At 43.4% G+C, this 24,752-nt stretch overlaps 1 protein-coding gene across 3 annotated transcripts in view; it reads right to left on the bottom strand.

The window, feature by feature from the left end:
- srgap2 (SLIT-ROBO Rho GTPase activating protein 2) overlaps positions 1–24,752 on the bottom strand; it is a 55,808-nt gene that overhangs the window by 17,403 nt on the left and 13,653 nt on the right. For all 3 annotated transcript variants that reach the window (XM_075460701.1, XM_075460703.1, XM_075460702.1), the window contains exons 2-3: positions 8,489–8,681; positions 3,106–3,268 (exon numbers count right to left, since the gene is read on the bottom strand). In XM_075460701.1, the coding sequence (XP_075316816.1) occupies positions 3,106–3,268; positions 8,489–8,681 (356 nt within the window). The remainder of the gene's footprint in view (positions 1–3,105; positions 3,269–8,488; positions 8,682–24,752) is intronic.

The following is a 24,752-nucleotide window of genomic DNA, read 5'->3' as shown; positions in this document are numbered from 1 at the left end:
GCATCTTAGTACCACATGAAACGGGCCTGAAAGCAAACCTTTACAATAACTGATTCTGAGCAAAAATATTGCCATGTTCCAAAGCTGAAAAAAGGACACCACGTTGATTTCTTTAATGAGGTTATCTGAGGAAAAGCTGGAAAAGCTATGAGCTATGGTGAGATGAAGTAGGGGGACTCCTGAGGAACTCCAGGGATTTTTCTGTACTGAGAACCCCCCCACCCACGAGTAAGACTTAGAGCCACTGAGTGTTGTAGTTGATAAATTAACTACATTTAGCACCATTACATTATTATTATTTTTTCTTCCAATCCTGGTTTGAATCCCGGCTGGGGCCTTTCTGTGTGGAGATCATATGTTCTCTCCAAGTATGCGTGGGTTCTCTCCAGGTACTCCGGCTTCCTCCCACTGTCCAAAAACATGCATGTTAGGTTGATTGGCGATTCTAAAATCAACCCTAGGAGTGAGTGTGCGTGGTTGTTGCCACATTTGTCTCCGTGTGGCCCTGCAACCGACTGGCAACCTCACCAAGGTGTATCCCACCCATTGCCCAACGGCAAAATGTCTATATATGGGTGAAAACTCGGATTGTATCCCTCTCTGTGTAGTGGTCTTTTTCACTGAAGGTTTTTCATTCAGTGGAGAAAAGACGGATTTTTGCTCACTCCAAAAGAGACTTGTGTGGATGAACATGCACGGACAAGCAGGATATATGGGGTGTGCAGCAGATAATATGAGGCACATAGAGGGAGAGAGGCTGTGGAAGAAGAGTGAAATGTTTCACCACCCAAATGTATGATCGCTCAATCAACATGGGCAACGGTAGAGGTGGGTGGGTAGGCTTCAAGTCTCATCTAACACAAACCCATTAGTTATCTCTTGATTATGCTGAAGAATCAAATCTTTCATGAGTAATACTTTACTTAACGGTGATAATTATACATCTGACTAAATTTGAGGATCTTTTGGAAATTGGCTATTTTGTAAAAGTACGACCAGAGGACTTAGTCCCTGAAACAACACGCAGTTGAAGTGAAGTAGCTGTACTGTGTGTATGAGCAGTCAGATTAACATGCATACTGTTCAGAATATTAAAATTTGAGTATGCAAATAGGACTAAAAAGAGGGGAAAGACAAGGAAATACTAAGAGAAGAGTTAAGAGCAAAGATGGTAACACAACATGGACAAGGAATGCAGAATGTAAACAAAAGCAGATTTCACCAGTGCATGTTGAGCATCTGTCTTCTCCTGGAGGAGGATAGAGAAGGGGAGATGGGACACGCTGGAGGTTTATAGGTAGAAAAAAAAAAAAAATAAATAAAATAAAATGTTGGGAAGGATAAACATATCTTGTGAACAAAAGGGTGGGAATCATTTTAAAAAAGGGCGGATAGAGAGTGGTGTGACAGCTAGGGGGGTCAGAGAGCAGGAGGGTGAAGAACAAAGAGAAGGTTGCTGCAGTAGGACAACGTGACATGAGAAGAGATTTAAGGTAGGACAGCAGACCAGAGAGGTAACAGGATAACTGAGGCTGTCTTGCAAACTCTCCTTAAAGTGCTCGTATTAGGCAACAGCGACCAAAAGCAATCAGGTCTGACCGAGACCTTGTATTTATCAATGGAGGATGTTGACCTTTGAACTTTTCATTTTGCCTGCGGTAGTCCAGCTCAACAAAACCACAACAAAGTAGCAACTGGCATGCTTCATTATCCCTCATGTCTGAGGTCCAGGTTGAGACAGTTTGTTCTTTCTTTTGTGCCATATTTAAGTACTCCGTCACATCGAAAATATCTCACATTATGCAATTCTCCCACCCACACTTGATTAAAGTGTGTCGAGATGAATGCGCTCACCCAGAGACCCTGACAGTACTGCTATTTATGCCATCGACCAGAAATGTTAGAAGCGAACCAGTTACACTCTTAATTGGCCATAAAAGACATCTCTGATTGGATGTGTGCTGCCCGTTTATGACCCACACAAGATAAAAGCAGCCCTCATGCCAAACAGAAAAACAACAACCAGTGTTGGAAAAAAAAAAGAAAAAAAAAAAAAAAAAGGCAACAAAACGTCCACGTCTCAACCAAGAGACACAGGGAGAGAAAGCGTTGTTTTGCTCTGGTGTATCAGACAGACAGTGAGATGAGGGTGGAGATTAGTGTGTGTTCTCATCGCTTGTGATCAGACTGAAAACGTGGTTCAAAGACAACCTATCAGGTTGGAAATCAGCAGCCTCTGCCTTGACATTCCATTCACACGTGGCTTCACTTTTATCGTCCACGCACGTACACAGTTATCTTTCTATACCTGTGAAGGCGCCGATGACATTCTTTTGCTAATGTACAACTGAATCGAGCCGCTTTCGCTTCGATCTTTACCTTAATCTTAATCTGTAATATTCTAAATTAAAATACATTTTATACAATTTCACATCGAGACCAAAGTTCTGCGTTCGTCCTTTGAAGCGCCAACGATCAGCAAAAATGACCTCATACTGCAGCAATGCTCACACTGTCAGACTCACATAGAACAAAAATACTAATACAGTATGTCCATCCTGGGAATGGATAACCGTCTCCGAGGGGAGAGTGTGCCTTGGCATTAGCTCCATCATGTCTACCCCCCCGCTGTCTCTATTCCAGTCTCTTTTGGTTCAGTCTTTTTCTGTTCTTCTTCCACATTTCCTCCTCCTCCTCCTCCTCCCCATGACTTTCATCTCTCAGACTGGGAAGGCAAAGATCAGTTCAGACAATAATAAAGCCTCTCTATGAAACACAGACAATATAAACTGATCAGGATAAGGGGTTCAGCTGACCAACCATCTGTCAGTAAATCAGCCGAGACAGAAAACAGATGCTGGAGGGACGGATGGACACGGCACAAATATGACACATATTTAGCTTGTCTGGCTTCCTCTTTGATGCTTAATTTTTTCGAAAAGGGTAGAGGAGCTTTTGCTCACCAGCTGCGAAACACCACTTCGCACATTAAACAAAGTAAAGGGTCCAACAAACTACAAACGGTAACCTCAACAGCAGGTGACATCCACTTCCTTTGGTTGAAGGCATCTATTGAGCGCCTCTAGGTGAGTGCGTGCGCATTACCTTCTTGAAGAGGCGTCCCGAGTCCTCGCTGATCTGTGCAAACCGTGGGATGATATTGTTGAGGTAGAGGTCAGACAGAGTGGCGCGGTCGCGGCTCTCCCTCTTCACCTGAAGCAGCAACAAGTTCCAGCAGTTCGCCGGAGATAAAATACTCTGCTCCTTCCTGCACACACGGAAACAGACATCCTTAAAATGTGTTTTCAAATGAATGATTCAATGTAAGTGTATTTGTGTGATATATTCCCGTTTTCATCACAACGGGTTGCACACACACACACACACACACACACACACACACACACACACGTGCAGTGTCACTAACAAACACTAAACACATTTTGTACAAAGACAAGATGAAGAGAGGACTCCCAGACAGATCTGAGCACAAACCAACCACACTCACACTCGCGCGCGCACACACACACACACACACACACACACACGCACGCAGCCACAGAGGGACTGTAAGCCAGCCCAAACAAGGGATTCAGCCAGGGTACAAAACCCAGCAGGAAGAGGTAAGGCTCCCCAGAAAGCACAGCTGTTGTCGAAAGAAATGAGAGAGAGAAGAAAAAGAAAGAAAAGGGGAGATCTTTGAAAAACTGCAGTCAATTCTTAAACAGTGTAATTGTCAAATACTGTTTAAACCGTCTTTGTTTCGAGTGGTCGTAAATCCCCGGGTACAAAAATCCCCGGGTGTTGGATGCCTCGCCGACACAACAACAAAACTGCTTTCACAGGGGTGGAAACACAGCATGTTTGACTGTGTGAGTTTGTGTGCGTCTGTGAGAGTGTCGTATGAGTTATGGATGATCTAGTGGGCAAAATGGATTATGAGTGAGTGTAAGTGGATGAAAGAAGGCCTTTGTGTCATTAAGAGCAGCTTTAGCTGGATAGAGAGAGCAAAGAGCTGCAGGGCATTTACATCACACACTCGTGCACACACCTACATACATACACACACACACACGCACACACATAGACGGGGGTCAGGGAAAGTAGAGCAGTGACCCAAGCATACACAATGTCAGACAGACAGAGAAAGTCTTTGATTTGACTGAAGAGTATAGAGTGGGGGGCCGTGTCCACAGGGAGGGGGAATATGTGTGTGTGTGTGTGTTTGGCAGAGGTATAGAAAGTGATGTGATAGGCTGGTACTGGCTGTCACAAGTCAAATGACTGCAGTGATAACAAAGCTGAAATGAGAAAGTAAAAAAAAATAAAAATCTAGCGACGCATGTTGTTACAAAGCCCAAATATTGAAACTCTACGTGTGGTATGCTCAAAGCATTGGTCATGTGTGACAATGTGCGTCGCACTTTCTTTTCCAACTTCCCTTGGCTGACTGTTTCTTTTGCGGTTCTTTTCTTCACTGGTTTCACAACACAAAGACAAGGCTGCAGTTCCTCTGGTTTTTCAAGAAGCAAGCTGCCCTTTGCATACCGATACGGCCCGTCATCCTCAGCCCACCAGTGATGATCATGACGATGCCATCGGGTGAAAGAGCCCCTTAAAGCTCTCTCTAACCCTCAGCTATCGCAAGGTAAACATCACTGGGTGTCCAAAGGTGACATGGTAGAGATGTTGCTCCATTACATTGCACAAACCTTCTCCGAGGGTATGATCAAATAGTAAAAAAAAAAAAAAAAAAAATCGAACAAGAAAAAAAAAAAACAACCTCTCAACCATTTCTGAAACATTTTTTCTTGACTCCCCGGCAAACGTCAAAAAGTCAAAGAAAGATCAACTCAACACACAACATAATTCAATGGGTTCTTATGGCTGCAATTACCACTTCTGGGTCATTTCAGTCAGTTGGGAAGCTTTCTAAGCAAAAAAAAAAAAAAAAAAAAAAGAAGCATGTTCCACTGCACCCCTGGCCAGGAACTCCTGCACTCCTTGCAGTCATCGTAATTTGTTATAGCAGCACAACATACCAGAGGCATATTAAGGAAAAAAAAACTATCTTAGATTTTGTGGTTATTATCTTTTTATCTTTTTTTTTCAGCAGAAAAAATTCCATTGACATACTTGTCATTGGTGGTTAAACAATCGTGCAGTCGGGGACTCTTAAACCACATCACAATAATATCTGGCAATTGGGTAAAACTGGACTAACATTTAGCACAAGGTGGGCTTTGAATCAGACTGCGGCTACACGAAAACGTTTTTCACTGTAAACGATACTTTTTCTTATCGTTTCGCTGTCGCGGCCACACGGAGCCGGCGTTCCCACTACCCCAAAACGATAGTTTTTGAGAACGGGTTCCAGAGTGGGAAAGTTTGAAAACGAGGTCGTTTCGTTTCCATTATTACAGCGAAAACGTTTTTGCGTCAGTCAAACGTTGACGCTGTGAGACTTCTCTATTGTCTCACAGCGTGGCGTGACACAGTGGCGTGTGTACTGCATCGTTTCATCGTTTTCATCCGTTTTCGTCTGGACCTGAGTCTTTACAGCAACGTTGCCGTGTGGTTGCAAGAATTTTCGTACCCGTTTTAAAAAAAAACCTCGTTTCGTTTCCGTGTAGCCGTAGCCTGAGTGTACAACTTGCGACGGCTTTGCTCAGCCCGTCAGGCACAAGGCACACACACACACACACACACACACACACACATACACACGAGATATGAATTAATCATGTGACCCCCCCCCCCAAACAATTGCTGTGTACAGTCTGCCAAATAGCATGCATACCAGGGGTCTCCAAGGGATCAACATGCACACAACCCTCACACCCCACATTGCTGGGAGCACCATTGACGCCTGGCTGTGCAGAGAAACAGCCACAGGCACCCCTCGTACACACCTAAATTCAAATACACACCAAAATACACACGCAGAACCGGAAAATAGCTGAGATTCCAGCGTGGCAACCGGACTGAGCAGCAGCAGATGCAAGAAGAGCGCTGAACACACAGATGTTGGAGGAAGACGGGGGTAAAAAGAGATTGGGAGAAGAGCAAAAAAAAACAAACAAAAAAAAAAAACTGATGAAAAACAGATACTGAAAACTTCTCTTTAAATGATCATTTTCTAAATGATCTCTTAATAGGTCGTGTCATGTGAACAGACCAGCTGTAGCAGCAAAAGTATCTGAGCTGCTCAGCTACATGTTTATTCTGTGTCCATTGCCCTTCCCTTCTCTGCAAGTTTTGTTCTCTCCCCCAGTATGCAACACAGAGAAACACATGCTCTGCAACTGTCTCAATATTGATTTGAGCTGGAGGGTGTGTGTATGTGGGTGTGTTTGCTGAGGGTATGTCCTCATGGTTGGAATTGGGTTTCGTTTAGAGGACCTATTGATCCCTTTTGGTCTGTGCCTGGGTGTGTGAGGCCGTGGAAGTGGGTTTGCCCCCCCATCAGAGAGAAGAGTTTTTGTGGAAGGGTGCGTGATACATAAGAAAAGAGAAGAACCCTGCCAGGAAAAAAGAGGAAGCTGGCTGTCGAGAAGGCCGTGGTTGACGGGAACTAAAAGAGAGAGAGAGAAGGAAAATAGAACAGTAGAAATCCCCACAAGAAGATTTGGTAAATTTAGAAGATCCAGTTCATCAGAAGTCAGAAAAAAAAGTTTCCTCTCAAGCAAAACTAAATTGTACCTGTTAAGGCTGACACCCTCATTCAGTCATTCTGATTGTGTTGGTGATAGTTGGCGAGATAATTAACTAAACTTTGAGAAGTTTGAGAAAAATGTATTTGTCTACATGATCTTGAAATAGCCCTCATCACCACCACGCAATAAGAACTAAATTATTAGTTAAACAAAAGACTTGTGTTTATCTCTCGAAGCAAAAGTTTTAGTTACTGACACTTGGATTGAAACAGCATGGGGAGTATCAGTTCACAGAAGCCAATGTGTCTCCTCGCTTGCTTCGATTACTTGGGTCTTCAGTGGTTCCACATTCTTCAGTGGATACTGCACGAAATGAAAGCATGAGGGGATGCTAGACTGGTTTCTACAGAAGGGTTCTGTGCGACATCATAATTCTGAAGACTAAGCACTTACTGATGACTCACAGCTGTCCCAAAAATCATGACACATTCAGCGTGTCCCCTGGGATTGTTGAATGACAGATTCATGAGGCTGTGGTAATGATTACAGAGACCTGGAGCGCCTTTAAATCAGCATCAGTGATTAATCACCATTAACACATTTTATATCCAAGGGGTCTCAGCAACTGCTCAAACAGGCTTTCCTTCTGGGTAACTCAGCCCATATACTGAAGTTCTGTAGTGCAAGTTTGACTTACTTGCAACACAGTATTTCTATTGCAACCTTTCGTTTTTAAGTTTACGAGTTGTGAATGGCTCCATCAAATAGTGGCATTTTTGCAATTAAATGTTTGAAATTAAAGAAAAGAGAAAAGGGTGAAAGGTGAAAAAGACAATGTATCTGAACTGTGCTTTTATTTCCTCACCCATTTATCAGCTCAAGGCCCTTACAATCATAGCCATTCTAAATAAGGCTATACAAAGTGGTTCAAGTGGCCAGCTCCCTCTGGCAGCTACAGTAAAATGCTGCTGACAAACTGATGAATCAGATAAAGATAATACAATGAATAACTGCCTATAGTAGCACATCAGTCAATAAGATTTTAAAAAAAGGAAAAGTGATCTAACTAGAAAGTGACCTTTGGCTCCATTTATCTGCAGAATCTCTGTCAATTTATGTGTGTGTGTGGTTTATGATTAGCTAGCAGTACAATGCCTCTCTCCGCACAAGGAAACAGATCACCCTCTCCTAAGAACACCCCCCCCCCCAATAAAACAAGCCACTGGGTTGTGCATTTGTATGTATTCTTTATCTTTTATCAGTGATGGAGTGAAGAAGGAATACAGACACACAAGGCAGAGCAAGAGAAAGACCATCTTTGGTGAAAGAAAATCCCTATTTGGGCAAGGCTCCATTCCCATCAAGACACTACAAAATAGTCGGAGCACAAAATCACCACCTGGCCATTTTTGGCAGAACATACAGATTCCCTCTCCCTCCCCCTTTCTCTCAGAAACTCAGAAACACACTCATCCGCACCCAGAGCCTTACAGGACCTCAGAAGGAGCCTGTAAATGAAATGTAACCTATGAGTCACATCTAGTGGATGAAACTGAAAAGAGATGAGTGATTTAAGTCAGAATTCTACAGACTATTCATTGCGCCTGACATTCTGTTTCATTTCCTTGCGTCTTGCCAAAACTTCCTTTTTTTTTTTTTTTTTTTCAGGAAGGAAGTCACCAGTCTCTGAAGCACTATGCTAAATAAGGAAACAGTCTCCTTTTAAACTCAGAAAGTTGAAAATTAATCTATAAGCTATTTTGTACATATCTTTCTCAGTTGTCACCTTCTGCCCGGTGTCATAGGGAAGAATCGTTGGCACTGTTACATACTTGAGTAGATGGTCCTTGGTGCTGCGTGTCTTTGTGAGGAACCTCTCAGCCAACTTCTCCAAGTTACGGCTGTAGTCCATCTCAATTTCGGCCTTCTTCCTGAAGAAGTCCTGCAGGTCTTGAAGCAGCTGCACCCTCAGCTCACACTGCTGGTCCAGACACTTAAGCTGCTCCACCAGCTGGGCACGGATCTCTGTCATGATTTAAGCAAGAGGGATACAGATTATTAATAATCCGCTAACCTTTTTATGGTCGCTATAATCCAGGTGTAATTACCACAAAACAACAAAGGATAGTATTGACATGATGCCCGTTTCCCCAAATTTCAAACGTCAAGGGCATTCTTTGTCGACAATGCGCAATTATCCAACCTACTGGGGAATAAGAGGTGTGTATTACTGTTGGCATTCAGACGAGTGTAACAATGTGTCAGACATGAAAGAATCCAGCCTTTTGCCCTTTACAGTTGATGTGTATGACAGCATCTTCCACTGAAACACCTGCAGTCTTAGGTGAAGCAAATTCCCCTCCCAACAGTTTCTGAGGCTAAGCTTGTGTGTGCGTCATCATATTCACAGGCAAGTGCGCATTCCGTGTCAGCATCATCATCTTTCACACAGACATCTCCAGAGGCAGTCATCTATCCTGGCTTATCACTTTTCATTTTCCTCCTGCGTCCTTCCCCTCTCCCTCCTCCACGCTGCTCTCCAGTCTGGCCTCAAATTAATAGAGTGCACTCAGTGCAGACACACTTGGTAACCACATTCAATCACTGGCTACAAAAACATCCTCTGGAGAATGCTGCCCACTGCAGCCATAGACTGAGGAAACCAAAAGCACAGCAACATGTGCATACACACACACACACAAAGGTGATAAGCTGAATCAGTGCTGACAGCTGACAGATTAATGCTATGCTCTCATAGCTGCCTGCCAATGCTGAGTAGCATGCATCCTTTCGAGAGTTAGGCAACAACAACACACACACACACACACATCCACACAGCTGTCAGCCTGATCATGGCTCAACTACTGCAGCTCTCCTACCTTTACAACGCTGGCTATATAGAAATCGGACGGTTTTAGCCTCCATCCTTGCTTCAGAGCAGTATGGATTCCCTTCACTGGCACTCACATCCAGACACACAAACACTCTGAGGCGGGCAGAGAGTCAGCCGCTTGTCAAGCTAACGGTGATGCTGCTTTTGTGTTTAATAGCTGAGAGTGCAGTTTCTCATTACCACAAAGAGAAGTGGGACATCTAAATGTGTCTGTGACCACCCCGCTCCTCCCACTTTTCTCTTTCCCTCCCTCATAGACTCAGATCTAAACTTTGTGCCACTTGCCAGTGGCTGTTCAGTCATTCTTTGCTGATTAAAAGGCCAGAAAGGCGTCACTTTGTGGCATTGTGGCACCGAAGCACAAACAAAATGCGCGCACGCAGTCCGTGTCAGTGCTAATGACCTGGTGTGAATATTTGCTTTGACAACATGTGTTATTTTCTCGTAGTCTGTGTGCGTGCATGCTTGTGTATAATTTGCTCACTGCGCAGTGTTGTCAATGATAGGAGAGTGAGTCAGAGTACCGCCTCCTCATGCTGTGACACAAAACCTCGAGATGGTGGCCTTGTAATTAGTCCATCCAAGACAACAACACACAATGCACGCACAACAGCTCCAATAAAAACAAGCTTTCCCGTCCATGAGCAGAGCGAGGGGGTGACAGAGAGCCTACGGCAATCATGGGGTAGACAGCTGCAGGGGTGGAGGATATGTTGAGAAAAAATAGCAACAGTAGTCACACGTGGACCTAGTGTTTAGAAAGCAGGCTTAATGAGGAGAACATTAATTTAATAGGGAGGGCATGCCCTTAGCCCCGGAGCCTAGAGAGAGAGAGAGAGAGAGAGAGAGAGAGAGACCCTCACATTCACATTAAAATGAAGAGTGGGTTTGACGGCATGATCCATTTACAAAATACATGGCTAACCGTGAGCTCTCCACAACAGAATGTTATCAGTATTGGTTGCTAAACTGAAATACATTGATAGTTTTTTCACCTTTATCCAAATAGATTCTCTTATGTTCAAGAGAGGAAAGTAAATAAAAATAAATAAATAAATCAGCACAGACCTTCACTTCAGTTTTGTCCTGCTGTAATGGTCATCACCTTAATCAAGCACACAGTGGGACATGAAGTGGGAGGTGAACTGGAATGTGATGCCTCCTCCAGACAGCCCAGTCACATTTTCCAGGCAGATGAGAGCAGGTCTTGTAATCAGGCTCTGGGATTCTACTTTACTGATGCTCCCCTCTCGACTTCCCCTTCCTCCCTCCCAATCCCTTGACTCTTCTGTCAGTTGTGCTAAACGCTGTCTGGCTCAGTCTGCATGAGCCTTGCCCGTCACACTTTTCACCCTGCTCACAACCCACAACACCACCAGTAGCCAGAAAGCAAAAGGAGATGGTGGCTATATTCAAAAGCAGCTAAGCATTTATTGAGCATTTTTAATTTCTTCTTCGCAGAATTAATTTACTCTTCCTTCCTTCGTTTTTTTTTTTTTTTGCAAGATTGGTCTTATCTTTCTGACTTTTATCCAGTTATAACAGTCACCTGTTGGTTGGTTTTTGCAGCCCATGTAGGTGAGAGGGTAAGAATAAGTGACATTATTCTTATAGCTTGCACTCTTTGCTGAAGAACCAGCAGAACCAGTGCACAAACTAGCATGGCATAAACCTAAGATCATTCATTACTGATTTGTTTTCTTACCCTGACCCTGATGAATATGGACTTACCACATAAGGACTTACAATAAGGCATTACCACAATGGGTGATGCTTGCTGTTAATTTTGGAGTGGGCTTAGGCTGAAGGCAGTTAGTCTGGGTTGCCTCAGATCAAACCAGACTCAGCCATGTCCCTGCATACAAATCTGCACATGGACGCTCAGAAGGAAATAAAATTGGAAAAGGAAATAAATATGCTAGAAAAAGGCAACACAACCAGTCACATGACAATCAACCCTCTGGAAAGTAAAACACAAAGGCTAAAAATAGGCTTCTTGTAGCTCAATTTAGCAATTTAGTTTTGCAGGAAATTGATTTAAAAGCTTTCGGCCTGGTTGCTCTGGATGGTTCACATAGTGCTACGAGGACCAGTCATACCTGAAATCATTGTAGGCACACCACTGACAAACATTGGCTGCAATGTGACATGGAGTTCAAGCTGTCACTCTGAGCCGTTTCGGCGGCAGCTACCCAGCCAGCCCCTGAAAGCCCCTCCTGTCCTTAATTACCATACTATCACTGCAGGGACATGCAAGTACACAAACACTTACACATGAGACAAGTGTTTGCAAGTAGATATGATGAGTGTTTGAGACGAGGCTTGAACTAACTGGAGAGGGAGTGTGAAGGTACAAACCCCTGAGGAACAACAATCTAGCACTGCCCTGACAATCCTGTAGCTTTAAAGGATAGTTCTGGTGTACATGAAGTCATGGTACGTCTGCATATTTAATTGGGGTCCATGATGATTACCTGCGATATGTCTCTGAGCAAGTAATTTTGTATCCGAGGTGAAACGGGCTCTAACCAACGATGCTGTCGTCACTTAGCCGATTCGACGATACTGGCTGAATATCTGTTAGAACAGAAGCTGGGCTGAGCTGGATCTGTCTGGCTTGTGTGAATTACCAAAGATGTACAACGGGGGGTTAACTAGGATGTTGTTTTGTCACACATAAGCTGCAGCCCACTTTTGAAAAGGGTTTTAGATTCAGGGTAGCTTATTCAATAATTCAGCAAACACGGTGCTGTGTTTTCCAAAGACTGCAACGACAAGTAATTCTAAATTAACTACAGTTCTAAAATAATTCCTCTAAAAAAAAAAAAATGTAACTGGTTTAGACAACTTGGAGAAACAGTTATCATGTTTACAACCATTCTGTCTCCTTGTAGGTGTTATTTTTTTTTTATCTTGTGCCTACACACGAGCAATCTGGAAGGTACCAAGATCTCAACACATGTTATCATACAGAGTAGAAAGCAAATTGTAATAAAGTGAGATTATCCTTTTAACACATCCCTCTCTGCCAACACTTGGTGCAAGTTCCCCATAAAATGAGTCAGGATCATAAGAACGCATCCACAAGAAATCAAAGACAACCAACCAGGAGATGTAGCTACATGCGAGGTACAATATTACCCATTCTTTTTGCACCGCTGTGTGGTTTTGTGAGTGAGCACGTGCACGCGCCATGTTTATGCAGTAAGGCCTGGTCTTTGTTGCTCCGGGGGCTGATACTGCAGTACAGACTACAGAGCGGTGGAAAAGAGAAGGGGGGGGGTTTAGTTGTACCACTGTGAGCTCATACTATTGTCCTCAGAAGAATGAAAGAAGCAGAAAGAAAAGGAGAAAGAAACACAAAGTAGTGTAAAGGGTGAGTAAGAGGGCGGGGACAGCGTCAGTGTGAATAATATGTCCATTCATCCCTGTACACACAGGAAGAAAGGACAGAGAGACAGGAAGTCCGTCGCAACAGTTCATTGCCAGCAGGGAGCACACAGGAGGGGGGGGGGTCTTACTAAAACAACTACAGGAAGCATGCATATGTGTTTGAGTAATACAGAGTGAAGCAGGATGGCGCAGGGGGGGTGGACTTTAGGCGTGTGCATTTCTACAAATGAAAGACCCCGAAGAAAAACAGGCAGTAGACAGAGTTCACCAATATAACCATCTGAACCTGAAAGCAGACAAGAAAAGAGGGAAAAGAAACTGGGCCAAGGGTCTACAGGTTGAAGGGGGCCGAAGGTGTGTGTGTGTGTGTGTGTGTGTGTGCATGGTGTGATTTTATTTTTATTTTTTTTCTTTCAGACAGCTGAATGGGTAGGTACTGAAATGTCAGGTTGCAGGTAGTGTTTCCTCATAAGATTCTTTAGCAGGGTGGAATCTATTAGTTCCAGACATGTCTGCTTCAGTGAACACACACACACACACACACACACACACACACACACACACACACACACACACACACACACACACACACACACACACACACACACACACACACACACACACACACACACACACACACACACACACACTCAAGCAAGTGGAGAGGAGAGTAAAGGAAAAGATAGAATTACAGTACAGTAAGTGTTGGAGGGAAAACTATTGCTGGAATGGAAAGATTCCAACCAAAGTCTTTTCCTTGGATCTGGACATTTCCTCTAAAAACAAATACGCACACACTCATATTAAACCTTATACTGGCATTTCCTTTCTCACCCAGAGCCTTAGGAAAAATAGTGTCGTCTCATGGATGCAAGTTAACAAGCTTAGTGACTTGTAGAAATGGAAAACCCAGCTGGAGCCAAACCACTGCAAATGTGCTGTGCAACAGAGGAGACCAACGCAGGCAGTGAGACAGAAAGAAAACAGAAAAAAAAAGACTTCGCAGGGCCACGGCTGGGTATGAATAAGTAAAGAACGGGAAATTTCAGAAGAGAAAAGTTATTGATGTCTTTCTCCAGAAATTTTTCTGAACCCAACTTCTTAACGGAGAAACGAGGCTGAGGGATGCTTTCAGGGCGGAGAGAGAGAGAGAGCAATAATCACACAAACATTCTGCATGAAGCACCGGAAAGAAATGGATTATGAAATATACAAAGAAATGATACTGGCCTCAATAAATACACATTTTCATCATGAATAAACTTAAAGCGTCACTATGCAACTTTCAGTAATACGGGGTTTGTTTACCATGCAATACACACCCCAAAGCTGTAGGGGGAGCTCCGTAGAAAATAAGGCGACAGTCTAGCCATATCATATATTACTACTCTAGAAGCTAACCACATTCAATTTAGCCGTCGACAGCTAATGGAGAGAGGTATGTCTTATCAGGCTCCCTGGCTCGGCTCAGAGCCCTTTAGACCTGCCGTGAAGCAGTAGTTCTCGGCTCTCATGTGTCGCGAGACTTCCAGAGGTAAACAAAGCACGCGGCGCCACAGGCAAAGTTGCAAGCGCTGTTTCGGGCTAGGGCCACCAGATGGAGATGGAAATGTCACCGTTTTCATCAGAACGGGTCAGCCAAGCTATCTGATGATTGCCAAGCAATTTTATGACCATGAAAAAGTTGCATAGTGCCGCTTTAAGGACTTGATAGACTTGGCTTCAAGAAATAGGCGCAGGCCTCTTTAAAAGAAGTGTCATAAAACCAATAACTAATAAATATATAAAAAAAATAGAATAATTGACATTGTGTTAATAATAGGCATATTATAATATGGCAAGTGATCCTGTGCCAGTTACTTCCTTGTTGATACTTGTTACATATTAAGGACAATGTAGCATGCTAACATTAGTGGGAAAAGAAATAGGTGTTAGGAAATAGCTACCTGGCCACTAATGCAATATATATAAGATATCAGACGAGAACGGGTATTGTTACAATGCAGGGATATTTCTCCATTGTGTTGTTATAAATTGGCTGTATTCTTAGACTTTATGTATTCATATTATGTAGTTCACTAAATAATCTATGTTCCTAGTTTGTACTTTTACACTCTGCTCATGTATGTCCAAGACTTCAAGATGACGCAGCGGGATAAAATAACTGGGTCAGATACAGCGTCTCTATTAGGACAGATAGGTCTGGTACAGAAGATACATGCCTGAAACAACACTCACACACACACATTGTTTAGCACATCCAAAGAACATGACGAAGACGGTGGATGGCCTGCTCACATCACTAGCAAATGTCCAATTATACTTTGTGAAGTGTAAGTACAACCTCTGTGAGATAAAGGTGAACATAAATATGAAATGTTTCCGGATATCGGGGCTCTGTCTGACGGAGGCCCTGCGAGGGCTCTGTCACTCTGAGTCCAGCGCTGCTATACTTCACATGTGACCACCAATAAATACTTTGTTTAACTTAAGATTTCTCCAGCTTGTTCTTGGGCTTCCAATGAAAGAATCGAGCTAACAGTGTATAGTGCTTATGAATAGTTCACGTCTAACCTGTGTAGACAGCGGTCCGAGCTTTCTCTGTTTGGAGAATTAAAAGCTTTCCAAATAGACTAGCTAAAGCTAAAAACATTTCAAATAATGGGCCATGAGAACTTCAGATTTTTTTTCCCCCTTCTGAAACAACTCAAACCTCAAAGATTTCATAGCAGTTTGAGCAACACGCACACTGTAGATTCGTGCGTCACTTATGTGCGAATTAGGGATATTTTTTTGTCACTGTTAAGTGTGCTGAAAATCTGGTATTGTCAATAAAAAGTCAATAAATGCATGACATTTTAAAGTCATGCCATGTATCCCCAAGCAGGGTGATCACCAGCTGCTTGTCCACATGAGGAGGAGGAGGAGGAGGAGGAGGAGGAGGCTGGGTAATCGGAACGTAAAAAGAAGGTGAAAAGTAGGGAAAGGGGGAGTTATTGTGCAGGTTAGTACTCAGCAGGGGTAAATTCCTCTGCACAACTCCACACTTCTCTGGTAAGTTCATACATTCATTAACCCTTTACTAGACAGTGAGAGCTTTAATCTTCAGTAAAAAAAACGGAGCCAGAGATGAGAGGTGTGTCTCAATAATTTCTGTTTTGGCAAAATGGATCTGTGGTCCGCGGTCTGAATCATTTGGGTTCTTGTCAGGCTTTCCTGCACTCCATGAGCTGGGAGCAGAGGTCAGAGGTTAGGGGGTCGCTAAGCTACCAACAGGAGGTCAGTCTTCTTCCATGACAACCGACTAGTACAATATACCTGAAACAATACAACCATTAGTTACAGCTGCTAAAAATGAGCAACTATTTATCAAACTCTTTCCAAAAGGACACTCTACTTTTCAATCACAAACCATTTTCCCTCCTGAAACCTACAGGCCTTATCAGCCATTTTGTCCTCCAATTCCTCTCGTTTGGTGGGGTTGCAGGGTTGGAGATTGGGGGCTGGGGTTTCCATGCATAATGAAAACACTCCTTATCAAAAGTTAACAAGCTTTTCAGCCATTTTCCAGCCCCTGTGCGCTCTACTAACCCAGTCTAGAAAAAGGCTTTGGGGGAGGGGGTAATTTGTCTCACTGTTGCCCACTGGTAGATGGTTTTCAATTAAATAATATCAAATTAAACTGGTGTTGCGACTAATGGATACTGTCAACATGGTTTAAAACAATCTTCAGACTTGTGTTTAAATTTGCCAGTAAAATGACCTTGTATTATGGAAAAATACAATAAGCTCAAGTTAGTGTCTCTGGCGATTGTGTTTGCTGCAGTTAGAGCAAATCACATTTAAGATGCAGGAAGAAACATTCTGCACGTAGGTTTCATGGATTACCTAATGACCAAAAAAATGTGCAAGTTGTGGGATCATTTCAAGTCCAACCATGTCAAATGATTCAATTTGTCAACCATTTCAACATCAAATGAGATCATACATTATCTTACAAAAGATTTGTGACTAGTCTTCTTGAAAAGGATGGATGATTGGCCTCTGGGCTAACTTGATTGTTTTTGTGTATGTGGTTCATCCTTGAGGGTACCGTCCACCTGGCGTCACCTCTATTTCCTGTCTCCGCTGGACATGGCCATCTGGGCCTCAGTCTGTTCCAACAGGCTTCATCTCTGTCTCCGTCTCTGTCTCATTTGCTCTCTAGCTCTAGCATACACATACACACACACAGGGTTTGCTGCAGGGATACAAACCATGAGTGCATAGTGATCCATGCCATCTGTCTGAGGAGGTATGGATAGGTATCAGACAGACCCTCTCACACACACACACACACACACACACACACCTTATACCATCCCAGGCCATCAAGACGGGCGATATCAAGCTGAGCTGTCCCACTCTGTGAGTGTAGCCTATGTCTGCATCCTTTCCAGTATTTCAGAATGGCCAGTGCATAACAACCACATTAATCAGCTTAACAGACAGTCAGGGGATTTGACTAATCCACAACGCAAGCATGCTAAGAAGCCCGCTGAGTGTGAGTGTGTCTTCGCAAGTGGTCTGTCTGACAGTGTGTGTAGTTAAGTTAAATCAACCGCGACAGTCTCGGACAGCGCGCTGTCTAAGGACCGAACATCACAAGAATCGCCCTAGACTACTTTGAAATAGCAGTGGATGGCCGTGGACGTCTTTCATGAGCAGAGTCAGACGCATCATTGGGAGGGTGAAGGTTCATTCCCATCTTTATTAGCAGGTTAACACTAGAATTCCAATGAATGAACGCGTCATCTATCATGGAGTAAAACTCTTTTTTTCCTTCATCTTTCGGGCCTCAGTAAGAATTATTCCGGTCATCCCCAATGACCTTGAGAGCCACGCCAGTATGTGCATGTGCAAGTAAAGGCCTTCCTGAAGGATGCATCAGTGCTTTCAAGCCTAAACACGGCTTGTATCAGCCTCTCTCTGTCACCTAGTAGTGGTCCAACAACAGTCACCCAACAAACTGTAAGCACACACAAGATCCAAAGGGAAGAGATGAATAATGCTAAACTTGTGTGTGACTTCTTTATGCGTCCTCGCACTGCAAACTCTTATCGCAACATTCCAAGAGACATCAGTGGCATGCTGAAAATGGCTGTAGGAAAATGGCAGAGATGGAAACAGAGGATAGGGTGAGAGCAGAGGGTGTGCAGCGACACATGAGTTAAAGGCGGTATCTGCTGATGGCTGCTGATCCTTATCCAAATGCCAGTGGAAGGCAGTGAGGCCGGGGGAAGAGAGCAAAGGGATATGTTCCATCAAACTAAGGGTGAGACCCAGAACAGCAGTCTGTAACACAAGATACTATCAGTACATCCACATTGAGGTCACATTGTCGCTGTCCTCAGTGGCAACTTTCTCCAACAGAGGATGTGATGGCTGAGAAATAACTGAAGAGGGGGTGTGCACAATATATAGTAGAGACACTGAGGAAGGAGCCCAAAGTATATAAAGATGAAACCCACTCTAGTATACAGTGTGTGTGAGTGTCCAGGTTTGCGCCCCGATCTTCTAACGATAAATTACGAAATTACTGTTTTAAATTTATTTAATGTCTTATGCCACCATTTTCTTAGGAACGCTATACAACGTAAGCTTTTGTTGGAAGTTAAATATGAAGTTCATACAACAGTGTGAGAGCCAGGAATGCACAGCCTGACTGCCATCGCACCTTTCCTTTCCGTCTCCAATTCACCCCTCTCTCTAACCCACTGCTCAAAAAGGTACAACTCATTCTCATGCTGGCAGTGTGTTAATGTGCATGTATACGTGTTTGTACACAAAGAACAAGTGGCCTTGCACAACATGACTGCCGCAGAGAAACCAGCTGAGCCAAAGATTGGCTGAAATGACAGGTCAGCCAAGAAATATAGCCACCATTTCATGCAGGCGGCAGTCTGTCACAATAACCGTTGCAGAATAGCCAGACCTATCTCCACAGCCATGTGTCAGCAGTGAACACACACACACACACACACACACACACACACACACACACACGTGTGTCTATATCTTTAAACCAATCTCAATCATTTTGGGTATCACCAAGACCAGGATGCAGTTATGGTGATCCTGTAAAAGTGTTGGAGGGGATATAAGAATATCTCTGTTAGACTATAAATGTTGTAAACCTATTACTGGAGGTTGTTTACAACCATTCAGTGAAAGAAATAGACGTGGCTGCAATATTGCGTGATACGAATCTTTGTCAAAACTTAACAACGTTTGCATTTAGTTGCAAATTGAATTTTTGAGGATGGTGACAGACGATAAGAAGAAATGGAGGGGAATGTCCGTCACCAATGGCAACCATATATGCATACAGTCTGCATCCATGGAGCTTGGCTATGTTTGCAGACACCTTCCCTTTGGAGTACAAGGACAAATTGCAATATACTTGTGAGAACATTGGAGCCCCACCCTAACCCGTCACTCATTTCCTAGAATATGAAGCCTTGTGGTACTTACTGTGCTAAAAACAGCCATAAGTATGACTTGACTGCTGCAGTTTACCAACTGACTTTTTTATACAATGAAGATCACTCACTGGCATTCCCACCTGCTCACACATCCAGCAGGACACTTGCCTGAGTGCTGCAGGGACAATGAGGTAGAACAGAGGGAGAAACTGGGCTAAGATGAATGAAGAGACTCCCACCTCAACTGAGCAACCTGCTGCAACAGAGCAGCACAAGAGACTCGGCTGATAAAAAGACTTGTTTAGCTACCCTCATTCGGATTCTCTGCTGTATTCTTCCATCGTCAGCGGGTTTTACATTTAGTTGCTTTCATCCTAACAAAACAATTTTACTCTCACCAGGGCAGACCAGCCAGAGCAGCAAAAAGTTTTTTTTTTTTTAACCATCTCTGTTCTTTTTGATGGTATAACAAGCCATCGGAGGAGAACAGTTGTCCAGATCACGGTCATTAGCTAGAATTGTATTTTTCAAGAACTGCTTATCAAAGCTAAAGACAAATAGCACGATTATGCGCACAATTGAGTTGAGCTATAGCTCGACTGGGCCAACGTGCATGGAAGCAGTTAAAATCGAGTTACTGACTAAAGTATTTCCAACACTGCGACACGGTGGACTGTGTGAGAAAATGTTCCAAGACATTTTACTGCTTCTAATTTTATCTGTGGGAGATCATCGTAAGCGTAGGTATAGCTGAATTCATTGTATATATGATGTTTTTACGCAACTTGAATGGTGATTCTTAGACAACTCAACTCGAAGGTACTGTTTTTACAAAAAGATTTGAATTTGAATTGTGTGCGGAGAGCCTAGTTTAATGTGATTCTAGATGAGCACATGCATAGTGATTCAGTCCTCAACTATATTATATTATCTGGGTGTGTTAGTCCGGTTTCGAGAAGCTTGTTTTTGTATGATGTCAGTAGATGTAAGATGTTTTCATGCATTTAAAAAACATAGCTATGGTCAGGATATCACAATGATTAATTTTTTCTTGTGTAATGTAAACATACTTACCAGCATATCGACAAAGCATAGATAAAAAGAACTGTTCATTTTTAGATGACGGCTCTCATGTGAGGCCAAAGTAAAGCACTTTGAATTGCCTTGTGTACAAATTGTTCTCTACAAATAAAATTGCCTTGCCTTGCCATAATGGGATGTGTGCAGCATCAAGTGGTTTGCATTACCCAATCATCAGCAGAGGCTAACGAAAGAGACTTTTTACAGACAACTGATACACACACACTTGTTTTGTTGGTTTACTTTGTGCATAATTTGATAGTCAAGGTCGCTGTTCTGTTCTTTGTTACTATTTTATTAAGAAACATCAAAATATTCTTCATCTTAACCATACAAGCGGCGATCACTGCAATCCTCAAATGCGAGCACAAAAGTTGAGGAATTTTCATAGATTACAGATGCCGATATAGTCACCAATAAAAAGTAGATGAGGAATAAATGACAAATCGGCATATCTTGCTTACATCTCAACAGACATCCAGGCATATTCATGGATGATCAGACTTGGTGTAATAAAGTCTCAATGTGATGAAAACAGATGCTCAATGTAAAGGGGAAATGAAAGGTAATGCGACTGTTCAGTTCCCCACACTCACAGAATTGATCAAAACGACTGCTGCCGTCCAGAACTCTAATGTGTTAGAAAGAACACTTAGAGGACGTGTTTGTGAAGGGCCCAGTACAGTTGCCGCGGTGTTGATGACGTCACGGTGTCTGTGCCGGTCATTTATAGTGGCACGAGTCGATGCGCCAGTAGTTGCAATCTTGTCCGTCACAGAGGTGTTGCTGCTACGTGAAGGTTACTGCTAACTACTCTACAACCACGAAAGTGGAGAAGAAAACAATGCAACTGTCAAGAGCAGGAAGAGTAGCACTGTCATCAATGATACTGCTGCAGTATCTGGAAGATGAAATGCTGCTTAGAACCTTGCCGGCGAAAAGGCGACGAAACAGAAAGATTACTAACATAATAGCTGATGAGCCTGCAGAAGTTGAAATTTCAATAGGCATGATGGTGCCCATCTCACCTCCAAATTCCTGAGCATGCAGAAATACGGCATTTTGACGTCACGAGCCATGTGCGCCGTGAGCGACACGTGAACTATTAAACGAGCTTAAACCACTTCAGAATGAACAGAAGGAACGCTCACCTGAGGTCAGCCTGAAGAAGCCCTGACACACAGTGACGACAGGCTTTGTGTTGCTCAAACACACAAAGACATACCACTCTGTCGGTTTGCCGTCTCGCACATACTTACAAAGCATGATTTATAACCCACATGATAGTCCCCCTCAGCTTAAATGTTACCATCTCTCATGGGTCTTCATCACAAGCATCTCCGCAGTCAGTTGAGGACAAGACTAGCAGCCATACTCCTGCCTCAGCTAACAGGCCGCTGGCTAAGCCAGCTGAACCGCGATGGTTGGACCACTGCAACTGGATCACCCTTGTGTGGACCGTTTAAACGACACTGTTTTTGTGATCCTGTCATAACTTTTGCATAACTCCAACAAGGAAGAGGAGAAAATAATTTCTTCTGTCATACATGTCTAGAACTGCAAAATCCAACCGAAAGGAGTAAAACCTGCTGAGCAGTGTTTTTGACATCTGATGAACCTCATGGGTGTATCATTCAAACTGGACTCAATGAATCATAATTCATCTTCCCGCCAGTACCTGCACAAACATGTACAAACCCACAATGCCTTGACATAACGATGCTGTTAGTTTACAACAGACATAGTGGTTAAAGATTGCAAGTGGCTGCAATACTCAACTCAGAAGGCCTGCATAAGGTCCTTAATCAAAGAACAAACTTCTGTTGGAATGTGTATGTGACTGAGCTGCTGAGTGCCTGATGTGTAGATGAACCTCAGCTTTGACCTCCCTGAGAAAGATCTTTGTCCGCTTTGAATCCTGCCTTTTCTATAGCGGAGCACAGCGAAAAGGATCATCAATAGCGCCAACAGAACTAAGAGCAGTCCACAGCTCATGTTCCACAGATTTGAGAGCGACCCCAGTTGGCAGCAAAACCTCATAACATGTAGCGGTGCGTTTGACAGGCACCACCGACAGAGCACTTCGGAACATTCTCATTCTCTCCAGCGTTCTGACCTTTGACACCACGGGAGCCTACTGTCTGGTCAGTGAGCTTCAAACATGATAGAAAACAAAGCAATCTGTACACGGGAACGGACAGCCCTGATACCCAGAGAATACGCCTCTCCAAGGAATAGATTAGCACAAAGAGTCGATGACTCTACATAGAGTGCGTGCTTAGTTTAATGTGTGATGTTATACGTGCTCGCCAGAGAGAGAGGACATTTTGAAATCAGGGCAACACAATAGAGTACTGCAGTGTGGGTGGCCACACCCTTCCCTCCTAACTCTCCATCAAAGCCTCCCCTGCGGCCCCTCAAAACCAAAGATTTAAAAAGAAGAGGCCAGAGGTGGAAGAAGAAAGGGAATGGACACACCAGAAATAGAAAAATAGGAATAAAGGAAAAACAGGAAGGAGGCAAAAGAGGGGGAAAAAATACACACACATTACTAAAGGAAGCGAGGAAAAGTAAGCGGTTTGACAAATCATCAGCTTTGGTGAAATCTTCAGTATGAAGGACAGAACTCGATAATCCAGAGGAAGGAAGAAAGGAAACAAAATGGGAGTATAGTAACAGTCAAAGAAAAGAAGACAAAAACAAGAGGAATACAGCAAGTAAGAGAGATGAGGCAGTGGTCTGCGGAGCATTGTGCTCTGCAATGTGTAGCTAAATTATTGATGCTGCCTTTCAGCTGAAAGGTGTGAGGCGAGAGCACTTTCACACAGTGTATTCTCTGGATAATAAACATGCACATTCCGATACGCAGAGCTGTCAGGAAAATGTACAGTAACTGTCCTTCGTGACAGCAGGCTTGGGGGGTTGTGAGCAGATCCCCAGAGAAAGTGTGTAGCTGGAATGGAAGAGGTTAAGAGTCACGGCAGGTCAAAGGAGACATGTGGCCCACACCTGTTCTAAACTTGCCGAGGTCGGCTCACACAGACAGATGATCAGGAGTCAGACACAAGGTACATAAGACCAGTGAGATGGTTATTTGCAGTTACTATTGCCTGACAATCCTCTTGAGTTTGGAAGACCACAAGGAGCCATCTTCTTGCTTTCCTTTATCCCTTCCCAGCTCTCTCCCTGTCTGGCTATCTTTCTTATCCGCAGAGGAAGCCTGTTTGATCTGGCAGAGTCCTGCTGTTCTGACTCTCTTGCTCCCGGACATCAAGCATACAGTCCTCTCTTACTAAATATAGAGGAGAACTCCCTTTCTCACTCCTTAACAGAAAAAAAAAAAAAAGAGTCCCTGATTCTCGCTCCCCTCAAAGTTAGAAATCAGAGACATTCTGCTTCTTGCACCAGAAACAACAAAATTATTCATGAATTGAAAACCGACTCAATGCTGTAGAAGCTGTGCTGAGGACAGCTGTGCTGTGTGCATATGGACCACGTAGAATGTGAGCTATGTCAGCGATGTATTTCATTCAGAGCACAGTGGCTATCATTGTCATCCTCAGCAAAGCAGGACACAATGGAGAGGGATACAGCCAGGGACCTGACTCACACATACTGTAAGCTTTCCTGGCCGTTTTCTGTAACAAAAGGAGTTGAAAACAATGAGCAGTAAGTGTCACCATGTTGTGTTGAGATACAATAGCTGTTTTTCTCCCCCAAAGCATCCCAGCCAGACTGGTTTTCTTTAGCTTTACTGGATTTCAGTTTGTTTGTTGGGTTTTTCCTTCTCGTTTTTTTTCAAAAACGGTCCACAAAGCACCGTTTAAAAAAAAAAAATGCCCGTCCACATGAAAACACAAAAACCCATTTGAAGTGCTGCAAAGAGCATGCCAAACTAACAGGCACCTTCTTCTCTTTCTTCTTTGTGGTTTATGGCGGACGCTATACCAACTCCCCACATTTTGCCACCCACTGTACCGTAAGATGTAAACAAAATTAATGAGCTTTCCAAAAGCTTTGTTTTTTCGTTCATGTGAAGCTGCATTAACATGTGGATGAAAGGGCCTGAAAAATCCAAGGTTTAAGAAAAATATCTGTTCATGTATAGAAAAAGGCCATAAACCATTAACTGCAGTTTAAGGAATCTTTGATCAACTGACATCAGGGATTTCCAACCCATTTCTGAGCCAGCCAGTGCCCAACTTCTTTGCATTTTGACTGCAAAAGCACAACTTTGGTCTCGGAAAACTGGTGCTACATTTGTGC

This window comes from Odontesthes bonariensis, chromosome 3 (genome assembly GCF_027942865.1).
Source record: "Odontesthes bonariensis isolate fOdoBon6 chromosome 3, fOdoBon6.hap1, whole genome shotgun sequence".
NCBI classification, from domain to species: Eukaryota; Metazoa; Chordata; class Actinopteri; order Atheriniformes; family Atherinopsidae; genus Odontesthes; species Odontesthes bonariensis.
This window is presented reverse-complemented; position numbering and strand designations above follow the sequence as displayed.